Source organism: Carassius auratus, chromosome 7 (assembly GCF_003368295.1).
Source record: "Carassius auratus strain Wakin chromosome 7, ASM336829v1, whole genome shotgun sequence".
In the NCBI taxonomy this organism is placed as follows: Eukaryota; Metazoa; Chordata; class Actinopteri; order Cypriniformes; family Cyprinidae; genus Carassius; species Carassius auratus.
Genome location: NC_039249.1, coordinates 16,640,780 through 16,652,105, shown reverse-complemented (window position 1 = coordinate 16,652,105; position 11,326 = coordinate 16,640,780). Strand labels below are relative to the sequence as shown.

The 11,326-nt window shown below is 39.8% G+C and overlaps 1 protein-coding gene across 1 annotated transcript; it reads left to right on the top strand.

Moving 5' to 3' along the window:
* Window positions 1-306: 306 nt before the first annotated feature.
* On the top strand, window positions 307-6,440 carry LOC113106088 (low choriolytic enzyme-like). The gene is made up of 8 exons (XM_026267662.1): window positions 307-423; window positions 543-573; window positions 718-870; window positions 947-1,064; window positions 1,180-1,358; window positions 1,794-1,875; window positions 5,407-5,528; window positions 5,884-6,440. Exons 1-8 carry the CDS (start codon window positions 355-357, stop codon window positions 5,886-5,888), a joined length of 759 nt encoding a protein of 252 aa, XP_026123447.1. The 5' UTR covers window positions 307-354; the 3' UTR covers window positions 5,889-6,440.
* The last annotated feature ends 4,886 nt before the right edge of the window (window positions 6,441-11,326 follow it).

The window sequence follows — 11,326 nt, the reverse complement described above, 5'->3', positions numbered from 1 at the left end:
GTGTGTGTTTGTGTGTGTTTTACTGTAAAAGAATGTATGTTTATACTGTATTCTAACTGTATAAGTTTGGTAATGTTGCTAAAGCACAATAATCCTAAACGTTTTTTTTTTTTTACTCAAAATATTGAGTTGCAAATGCTAAGCTCCATAATTCTATATAATTTTCATTTCTTGGGTGTGGTTGACTGAATCAAAACTACTCTCAATTACTCTGCTTTTATACCATGTGGTAATTTGGCAATGGATTCATGAAAGCTTGGTTACGACACATAAAAAAGGAAGTTGAGACTCTCTGGAGAGTATATAACTCCCAGCTTTGTTTGGCCCAGAACAGATTTTCAGAAGGCTCTCATCATGTACCTGTTAGTGGTGGTTCTCTCTCTTCTGCTGAGCTCTGTTCCCGCTCAGAGTCGTCCTGTTGAGGTGAGAACAGACAAAATTTAAATAGAAAATTATATAATCAGCAGGTTCCTATTGGGAGCTGCTTTACATTTTTATTTTTCAAGAGTTTTGACATACTTGTGTTTAAAATCCATCAATAGGATTTAATTGAAAAGATCTCTGGGAAAATAGGTAAGATGCTCAAATAGAAAAGAAAAGATTTTTTTTTTTTTTTTTGTAGCAGTTGATGGCAAATTCCTCTTCATCCTATTACTTCAATTATATTATCAGTGTCAATAGACTGAATGATTTTGTGCATTATACTGTACCACACAGGACAGCGAGTGGATGGGCCCTTGATCACGTTTGGAGACATCGCCGTATCAACAGGGTTCAAGAATGCAGATCCGTGCACAGCTCGTGGATGCAAATGGGAGAGAAGCACGGATGGATTAGTCTATGTGCCCTACATGATCTCCAACCAGTACTGTAAGTGACGGTCACTACTTCTGATATTATCTCATTGGTGTCACATGATCTTTTTAATAGTTTACCCCTTCCACAGCTCCAAATGAACTACAGGTGATCAAAAGAGGCTTGCAGTCCTTTGCGGATGTGTCCTGCATTCGATTCGTACCACATGCAGGACAGAGGCACTTTCTACACATAAAGTCTGATTCTGGGTAAATCTTCTGATAAAGGACTCCTTTCTATCTCATTTCTGTGTATATAATAAATGTGCTTTCCCAAAACATAAATATACAATCTGATTGCTGATGTGTTATGTGTGATCCACAGTTGCTATTCATATTTGGGGCGCCAAGGTGGAGAACAGGTTGTTTCTCTCCAGCGTCATGGGTGTGTCTATCACAGTACTGTTCAACACGAGCTCCTTCATGCCCTCGGGTTTCATCATGAACAGAACCGCAGCGACCGTGACAAACACATCAGAATCCTTCTTGAGAACGTCATACCAGGTTTTTTTCTTTAGAAACAATTTATTTTAGTTTTCTTTTTGAACAATTTATTTTAGACAATATATATCTACTAGCTCTAAACAGAGTGTTGGTAGAGTATCAGCAGACTGGTAGGGTTAGGTTAGGGTTAGGGTTAGAATAAGTTAAAACATACTTGCAAATTTACTGATAGTAGAAAGTCTGTTGGGCCACCATCTCAATAAAGAGATCTGAGAGTAAGTTGACGTAGGAGCAACATTAGTTATTGTCAACTGAATATTCAAAAGTGACCATCAAAATCAAGTGTTACCAATAGAACAAAGAATAGGAAAATAAAAACGCATAGTTCATGGCATGTTACATCTAGTCACAATAATTGCAGTCTAGATTAAATTCACTGTGTATTTACCTACTTTACATTTATAGTGTTTAACACTTTTCTTTGCACTGTAACAGCACAGCAGCACAATTTCATGAAAAGAGCGACCAATAATCTGGCAACCCCCTATGACTACAACTCTGTGATGCACTATTCAAGGTAAGTGTTCTTCAATGTTTGGGCTAGTTACTCAAAGAATGTAATATAGGCCTATTATTCATTACTAGAAGTGGTGGGCAGTAACGGAGTAGCTTTACTTCATTAATGCAATTTTTTTTGCATAGTTTAATTTTGAGTAACTTTACTTTTACTTCACTACATTCCAAAGCATAAGATTGTAGGTTTTTACTTCACTACATTTCATAAAACATATCGTTACTCCTTAAAATATATCATGTGATCCGACATGCAGAAGTGGTGTCCGATTCAAGAACGAACTGAGCTCGGCTCCCCAAAACGTTCTTATCGCTAAGTAGTTCTTCACCTATTCCTTAACCTCTCTCTTAATGTTATGGCACGATTCCCGACACGTTCGTACGCTAAGTATATCTTCTGTAAGTCACACTTTCGTAAGGTTGGTCTGGACCATTCGTAAGCTCTCTCTTAGCGTTGTTTGAGCTCAGGATGCTATTCGCCGCCATTGTATGTTGACAATGTTGTGGCTCAACAATGATTTTATGTTATGGACATTTTAAGACTAATAATAAAATATGTTCGCTATGGATACAGGCCTATTTATGAAGTTGACTTTATGTGGTATCAGAACCAATATGGTGGCAGCCTAGGCTATTTCGTAATGTCATTAAAGCGATCCAGCGTGTCCTTATATTGAATCAAAGACGGCCGCGGAACCATTTAGTCCATGTCATTTTATTATTCGGCAAAACTTAAGCCCTTTTGACATTTTGCCTGATTTGGCTATATTTAAAAAAAAAAAAAACTCCCAAGACAATTTATTATGGAGCTGCTGGACCTTCTCAGACCTATCCTTGCCAGGCTAACGTGGCGGAGTTTTGCTTTAAGCCCTGAAGACCAGCTGCTTGCAGCTCTAAGGTTTTTTGCTACAGAGAGCTTCATCGAGGTCGTGGGAGAGGGCTATGGCTTAAGCAAGACCTCGGTGTGGAGGTGCATCCACACTGTCACCAACGCCCTTCTGCGACATGCCGGGGATTACATTCCGCTACCGGTAACACGTCAGGAGTTCCAGGAGGTGCAGCAGGGCTGTCATGCTATTGCTGGCATCCCCAGAGTCTTGGGCCTGGTGGATGGCACACTCATTCCTACATGCAGGTTATAGTGGACCATAGGGGTGTGATCTCTGACCTGGTGTCAAGGTCCAGCAAAACTTAAAATTCCTCTTACGAGAAGCTTGGTGCCCTTTTTTTACGTTGCTTCCCCACCATATTCTGTATCTAACTCTCTCTCTCTCTGTTCATTGTAGATACGTTGCTTTTTATTGAAAACAACCAATAACAATCAATACTGCATTAAACAGAAGTAACTGCAGCTGCTTGCCAATCAATTCTGATTGTAAAGTACCTTACCATTAATATAAAAGTGTATTACATAATTTTTAGAAGTCGTTAAACACATGTCAAGAAGTGGCACAAGTGGCACAACAAAATAAGGAGGGGGGATGATTAGCGAGGGATACCCGGTTCGTCTAACCATCACAACATATAGTTTGAACATATTACTGACCATTTGATAATTTAATTTATAGTCTATATTTTACTGATAAATTAAACTATGTTAAAATTAATTTTACTGGAACAATTTGAGGAATGTTTCATTTGCATAGAAAGTGTTGTCTTTCTTAATGCTGTAATTCACCTTCGAGTGAAGTGGAAAATCAATTCCTGAGCAATCGATGCCAGCTAATTCAGCACCTTCACTTGGGACATCGCCTTTGTAATGTCGAAAGTAAAAGGCAGCGTGCTTAGAATCTTCCTAAGGGACACTTCGGGGAACACACTTAGACACATAAACAACTTTGGTAAGATATATCTTTCGAGTCTTCCTAGCGCACTAAGAGTGACCGTTATCAGGGAACCGGGCCCTGATTATTTTCAATGAAACATTTAAATTGGTTCGCAAATCACAACAAACGATTCAATCACAAATTAGAATGATTCGATTATAACTATTCTCGAGTTGTCAACTCAATGATTAAAATGAGCCATTTAGTGCAAGTCTCCAGTGAACTGAATTCACAAGGAAGAACCGGGAGATTATGAGCACGCGCACGACTGATGCTGCTAAAAGTCATTTACTAATGTTGTATTTTAGGATTAATTATTGTAACTTAAAACCATACTTAGGTAAAAAGTTGTTTGTAAACTAAATCTGCTGTAAAGGGTGATCAATTTAAGCCCAATTAAATGCTTGAATGCAGACACATCAGCATCAGTGTTTTAGTCATTAAAATAACACAGATTAAATAAAATAACTCATGCATTTTCAAATTCCCCACTGCCATAACATTAACAGTTTTTTTTTTTTTTAAATGCTACACATGTAGCCCTATGTGAATTCTGTTTTTATATTGTTTATCAACAGTATACATTTTTATATTGTTTGGATTAACTAGCCGAGTAGATGGATATGATTGTTTATTCATAACCATATTGGAAACAACTAAATATTGTTAGCTAATGCTAACTGTTTAGCTAATTAGCTTGCTGGTGCTAAGTTGAGGTAATTTTTTGATATAAAGTCCAAATATTTTTATTCAACGACCTAGATAGATTACATCTGGGGGATGGAAAAGAAAGCATGTAATGTTTAGAACAAAGTTATTGTAATTTTCAAAGTAGGAAGTAATGCCCTCTGGGGGCATTTGGCCAGGGGTGTTTTTACACCACAGACAAGGTTTGAGAAAGAAAAAATCATTATGAAAATATAATTATATTTTCCTTAAAATTTTCTTCCTAACTTCAGGCCTTATTCTCATGTCATATATAACTGTGATGTTCTGCAAAGCAACACACTTTTTCTTTGTGTATCTTCCACAGAAACCATCTAGAATGTTACTAACAACATATTTCTGCCTCATCATTTGACCAAAATCAACACTGGATCGCACTCTTGTATTTTATCAAATCACATAAGTTTGTTAGAAATTGTTTAATTTTAATAATAGTAATATAATGTACCACATGCTGATCAGTGAGATGTGGGTGGGATGTAATGTCAGAGTAAAGTAAAGCCACAACTTCCACAGTAGTGATCAAATCATCTTTTTTTCCCTACAAAACCAATATAATGCAATATTTCTGTCTAATGAATGTAAGCTTTTCCATATTCCAAGCTGCACTGGGGACATCACATGCATGTGCGAATCAGGAAAATTATGATAATAAATCTAGGAATTATTTGATTGTTGGATTTTAAATCAGTGGGGTTGAGGCATCAAAAGCTGTTTATGGATGATAACTAATATTATTACTAAAACCTTATTAGTAATTAGTTACACTTCTAGTTACTGCAAAAAGTAGTATTATTACAGCAACTAAGTTACTAGTTACTCCTCAACAATGGTGATCTTGTAGCTCAGTGCAAATCTTATTTGATTTGTATTTATTTTATTTATTTGTTAATTAATAATTGGGTCTGGGGGGGGGGGGGGGGGACATGCTAAAAACATAATCATCAGAGTTTACAGTTGTTTCTTTATCTGTTTGGTTTCAGGTATGCTTTCTCCAAGAACAACAATCCGACCATGATTCCCATTCCTAATATGAACGCTGTGATTGGGGAAGCTCAAAAAATGAGCCCCAATGACATCCTGCGCATTAAAAGACTCTACTGCAGTACGTTAAGACTTTACTGCTATTTGATTTAAAACAGCATCTTGTGATTCTTTGCTGAAAACCCCACCTTAGACCACCATGAATTTACACACAGTCCCAGGGTGTTTTATGCTGGTTAGTAGATGTGCCGCTACACCCATGCTGTTCACTAGTAGTACTTACCTGGTCTACCAGAATATTGTTATTTATTTATTTATTGGTCTTCTTGCTTGACCAGGGTAATCTTGCAGGCTAAAATAAGCGGGCTGGTGGTCTTAACAGTGGGATTTATACTGTAATTGTTGTAACTCTTATGACAACAACATCTAGTCTGTCTTTTCATGTTAAATGTTTATTATTTTTATTTTTTTCTTAGGTTGAAGTGCTACCAGGCTGCAGGAAGGATGTGTTTGCTGATATTATTAATCTTTTCATCTTAGCATTCATCATTCACATATCATCCTTTTTAAAAAAAATTCCACATCAAAGTTTCAAATGATTTTTCGCTTTCTGTCTTTTAAAAATTAAACAACTTTTTCAATCAGACACCTTTTAGTAAACATTCAGTTTCAGAGGCATGTGAATAACCAACAAAAGGTGCATATACTGTACACTTAAAATGCTTTCTAAAGGGGTCCTATTATTATTATTATTATTATTATTATTATTATTTTATTTTTTTTACTTTTTCAACTTCAATTAGGTTGCCATTTTTGAAACTACTAAATGTTTAATGTATAATATTCTATCAAATTGTGTACCGGCATAAATTTTTTAACATGAAGTATTATATATGATGTACGTTAAGGATAACATTCATAACAAAGATGAAAAAAATGAAAAATGGCATCAACAGAATAAAAGAATTTAGTTCATATGCCTTTACGACTTGAAAGTCTTTGTAAGGTTTCAAAATAAATCTCAGCATTGAAATGGGTGTTTTTGAGTATCTTTTGTAACACCTGCGTCGATTGACAGGCACTGACAATATACTAATATCTTTAGGGCAATAGGAAGGCATAAATTAAACAGCTCAACTTTGTGGGGGAATAAATCTGTATTGAAAATAAATTGGTTCTTTGCAGAGAATAAAGTGAAAAAAAGAACATTATTTTACAGTATTCACAGTTTCAATTGAATGACACTTCGCGATGACAAAGAAAAAAAAAAACTTAATCAAATTGCAATACACCAATTATGCATGGACTAATCTGGTTGCACCCAATAACTATATAGTTTAGTTAGACTTCACTCGTATAACAAGTTCACAATTACAACTTTTGACCAGCTCAGTAAACTAAAAACAGGAAAAGAAAACATTTTAAAAATCAGAATGTTACAAGAGCAATTCAGGAAATTTTGATTCAATGGATTCTGGACAATAACTCTGTATCATACATTCAATTTGGTAAATAAAACTCAAAAAGGTTTGGTTCAATACATTAAATTCAAAAGATTTCATTGCAAAGATTCAATTTGGTTTGATTCTGTAATCTCAGTTTAAAAAGATTCAGTTCAAGTGACTCGGTTCAAAATGGTTCAGTTCGATTGATTCACCAGAAAAATTATTCGATTCCCCGGTTCTGCAAAACTCCATAAGGAACAAAAAAAAAAAATAATAATAGTTCCGTCTTCACAAAGCTATCTCTTTGAGCGGTCTCTCGAAGGAAAAATAAAGAAAGAAAATGTGGCTCTGTTTCTGTGAACTTGCAGGTAATCTGAATTTTCCTACCCGGTTCCTGGGTTAGATTTAACTGTTCAGCTTTGGTCTCGTGTGGGTTGACTCGCCATCTCGCATCGTCCTCAAATTGAAATGATCGGAGTTGCAGCATAAAAAAAAAACTGCCCTGTATATATACAAACACAGGCAAAATTAAGTTCACAAGCATATCAATTATCCATTTCTAATACAACAGTACAGATAGCATTTGTTGGCCTACTAAACATTTAACAGTAACACTTTCACCGTAATTCAACAACTCAGTCGAAATTACGCCATCTAATTAAATAATAAATATCATCATCAAACAATATGAACACTTGCAACTCATATACATTACTGCTTACTGCTTATTATCTTGTAATAAACGAGAACTCATCAGTATCACTCACTCAAATACATCATTGCACATAGTGTATGTGATTGCATATACGACTGTTTACACAGTGCAAAATGTGTACTCACCAAAATTAAAAGAAATAAAATAATAGATGTATTTTTATCTTCTTTGACTCCTCTTTTTAGCTCTTGCTCAAAGTTATGCTGCTGCTAATATCATTAGTCTCATAGAGAAAAGAAAATGGCTTCTCGCATACAGCAACTAACGTGGTGGGGCGGGACTTTAACATAAACCTCACTTAACTGGACAGTCATTAAAATTTCAATCATCACACTAACATATGATTCACTTTGATTTTATAACTTCTTAAACTTTTATTATAAGTATTATTTCTGGTTAGTTTATTATTTGAACACTCTTTAATTTATTCCTTATTTTATAATAAATTTAAATTATACAGGGTTACACTTTCATGTCACTTACTTTTGTATGTGTAAAAATTACTATGACAGTAATTGTCATGAGTCCACACCCGGTGTTCCTCCCTCTCACCACCAGAGTGTGCCATTCTCCCGGACTCATTCTTCCGTGACTCCTGAAGACACGGAACGCTGCCTTCAGAGCTGGAAATGAGGTGGGCCTGAGAACAGCTAGGGCCAACCTGTCACATGGCATCAGAGAGGCTAGGAGACAGCACTCCAGCGACAGCAGAGACACTAGGAACGTGTGGCAGGGGATACAGACCATTACGGACTACAAGCCCCCACCACGGACCTGTGACAACAACATCTCTCTGCTAAATGAGCTGAACACCTTCTTCGCTTGCTTTGAGCAACAAAACAGCACCACTGCACAGAAGACTCCACCTCCTCCCGGCGACCAGGTGATGATGCCAACCCCAGACAGCGTGAGGAGATCCTTCAATAGGATCAATGCCCGCAAAGCTCCGGGTCCTGACAACATCCCTGGGCGTGTACTGAAAGTCTGTGCAGCAGAACTCACTGATGTCTTCACAGACATTTTTAACATCTCACTGAGTCAGGCTGTTGTTCCCACATGCTTTAAAACTACCACCATCATCCCAGTCCCGAAGAAGCCATCTCCATCCTGCTTCAATGACTACCGTCCTGTTGCACTTACCCCCATCCTCATGAAGTGCTTTGAACGGCTAGTCATGCACCCCCCCCCCCTCCCTGGACCCCTTCCAGTTTGCATATCGGTCCAACCGGTCGACCGATGATGCCATCTCCACTGCCGTCCACTCAGCACTCACCCATCTGGACAAAAAGGACTCATATGTCAGAATGCTGTTCATAGACTTCAGTTCAGCATTCAACACAATCATCCCTCAACAGCTCATCTACAAGCTGAGTCAGATGGGGCTCAACACTTCTGCTGTGCAACTGTCTGTTGGACTTTCTGACTGGAAGGCCTCAGGCAGTACGGGTCGGCAGCAACACATCCAGCACCATCACACTGAACACTGGGGCCCCCCAAGGATGTGTGCTGAGCCCCCTCCTCTTCACTCTGCTGACCCATGACTGCACACCGTCACACAGCTCCAACCTCTTTATTAAGTTTGCAGATGACACGACTGTGGTGGGTCTTATTAGCAACAAATTTGAGACAAACTACAGGAGTGAGGTGAGCCGCCTGGCTGGGTGGTGCAGTGACAACAATCTCTCTCTGAATGTGGAGAAGACGAAGGAGATTGTTGTAGACTTCAGGAGAGAACACACTCAGCACGTTCCTCTGACCATCAACGGTGCAACTGTGGAGAGAGTGAGCAGCACCAAGTTCCTGTGTGTGCACATCACAGAGGACCTCTCCTGGAATGAAAACAGCAGCACTGGCCAAGAAATCACAACAATGTCTCTACTTCCTCTGCAAACTGAGAAGAGCCAGAGCCCCACCCCCCATCATGTACACCTTCTACAGAGGCACCATCGAGAGCATTCAGTCGAGCTGCATCACTGTGTGGTATGGCGCCTGCAACGCGTCCTGCCGAAAGACTCTGCAACGCATAGTGAGAGCAGCTGAGAAGATCATTGGTCTCTCTCTCTCCTCCCTCCAGGACATTTATGGAACACGTCTCACCCGCAAAGCCCTCTGCATCACAGGGGATCCCACCCACCCCTCACACAGCTTTTCCAGCCTGCTACCATCAGGGAGGAGACTGCGGAGTCTCCAGGCCAGGACCAGCAGACTGAAGGACAGCTTCATCCACCAGGCTGTCAGGAAGCTGAACTCCCTCCCGAACCTGCCCCCACTTCTTCCCCAGGCACCACTGAACTATGAACCCCCCCCACACACACACTAATTATATGATGGCATGCACTAGTCACTTGTGCAGCATTGGTGTGCTCACTCACCGCTCACTACCTCATTCGGCATGGAACTGACGTCATTCCACTACCTCATCAGTCAGTTAAATAACTGCTCTTGGTCACTAGTCACTTTAATTAGACTTAATAAGATATTCTTAACAAGTGATTTTTTGCACTAAAAAATCTTTTAACTGCACTGTTGTTCACTTTATTGATTTGCACTATATCTGTCATTTACCTTGCGCTGCCTTATTTAACTTTATTTTTAACTTTATTTTTTATTTTATTATATGTCTTTTTTTAATCATTCCCTTATTGTATAGTTGTATCTACATTTTACATTTGATCTAGTTATTTTTTAGGCTTTAATGTTAATGTTATCTGTATGCACCGGGGTCTGAGAGTAACGCAATTTCGATTCTCTGTATGTATGTACTGTACATGTGGAAATTGACAATAAAGCAGACTTGAACTTGAACTTCAATCCGCTCAGCTGTGTCACCTACTCACACACTTACACTCACACTTGGTCACTGGTTCGACACACTAGTTCACATACTCACACACACACACAGCTGTTCCCCATTTGTTCACTAGTATTTATGCTCCACACTCCCACCTCTCTGCCTGCCTGAATTAATGTTAATGTTATTGCTAATGTTCTTGCATTTCGGCTTGTTCCCGGTGATTCGTTTCTGTTTTGTTTTTGCCGTGTTGGCATTTTTGTTTCATTCTTATTAAAGTTAATCTTCCCTGCATCTTGGACCCTGACCTTGTTCTTTCCACGGTACTTTCGCTACCGCGCCGTGACAGGATACAGGCAGCAAACATGGGTCCAGCAGGCAGGTTCCTCGATGTCCGCCAGGGAGAGTGATGCATCGAGGACTATGCATGGGACTTCGTGGGGGCGGCTCGGTTGTCGGTGACAGAAGACTTATCTTATGTTCTTCTTCTGGGCAGGACTGGCCGAGCCCTTTAAATCTTTCATGCCATACTGGCACCTAGACGCTGGAGGACTACATGAACCTGGCTCTGGAGTTGAGTGGCTCAGCCATCAGGGTGGGGGTGCCAACCCAGGAAGTTCCGGGGAGGCGGCCGAGCTCATGGATGTTCCCCTCTAGGCGGCTGGTGGCGCTCATGAGTTCCCCGCTCATGAGTCCGCGGTTGCGGCTGTCGAGTCCCCCAAGGAGGCAGCGGGTGCCGCTGTTGAGTCCCCCGAGGAGGCGGCGGGTTCCGCTTACGATTCACAGAGGCGGCGTTGTCTGCTCACGATCGTGGTTCTGCCCTTGTTTCCCACCCCACCATCTCTGCCTCAGTCCCCTGGTCTCCCTCCTGGACCTTGACCCCCCCCCCCCCGAGTCTCTCTGGGTGGGGGGGCCACTGGAACGCCTGGAATCCGTTCCTTATGGGGGGGTCCTGTCATGAGTTCTAT

Bases quoted from the DNA above. Each gene is read 5' to 3' on its own strand.
- LOC113106088 (XM_026267662.1), top strand. From the start codon at position 355: ATGTACCTGTTAGTGGTGGTTCTCTCTCTTCTGCTGAGCTCTGTTCCC. The intron at 424-542 runs GTGAGAACAGAC...ATCCATCAATAG, and splicing joins CTCAGAGTCGTCCTGTTGAG to GATTTAATTGAAAAGATCTC. The intron at 1,065-1,179 runs GTAAATCTTCTG...TGTGATCCACAG, and splicing joins CACATAAAGTCTGATTCTGG to TTGCTATTCATATTTGGGGC.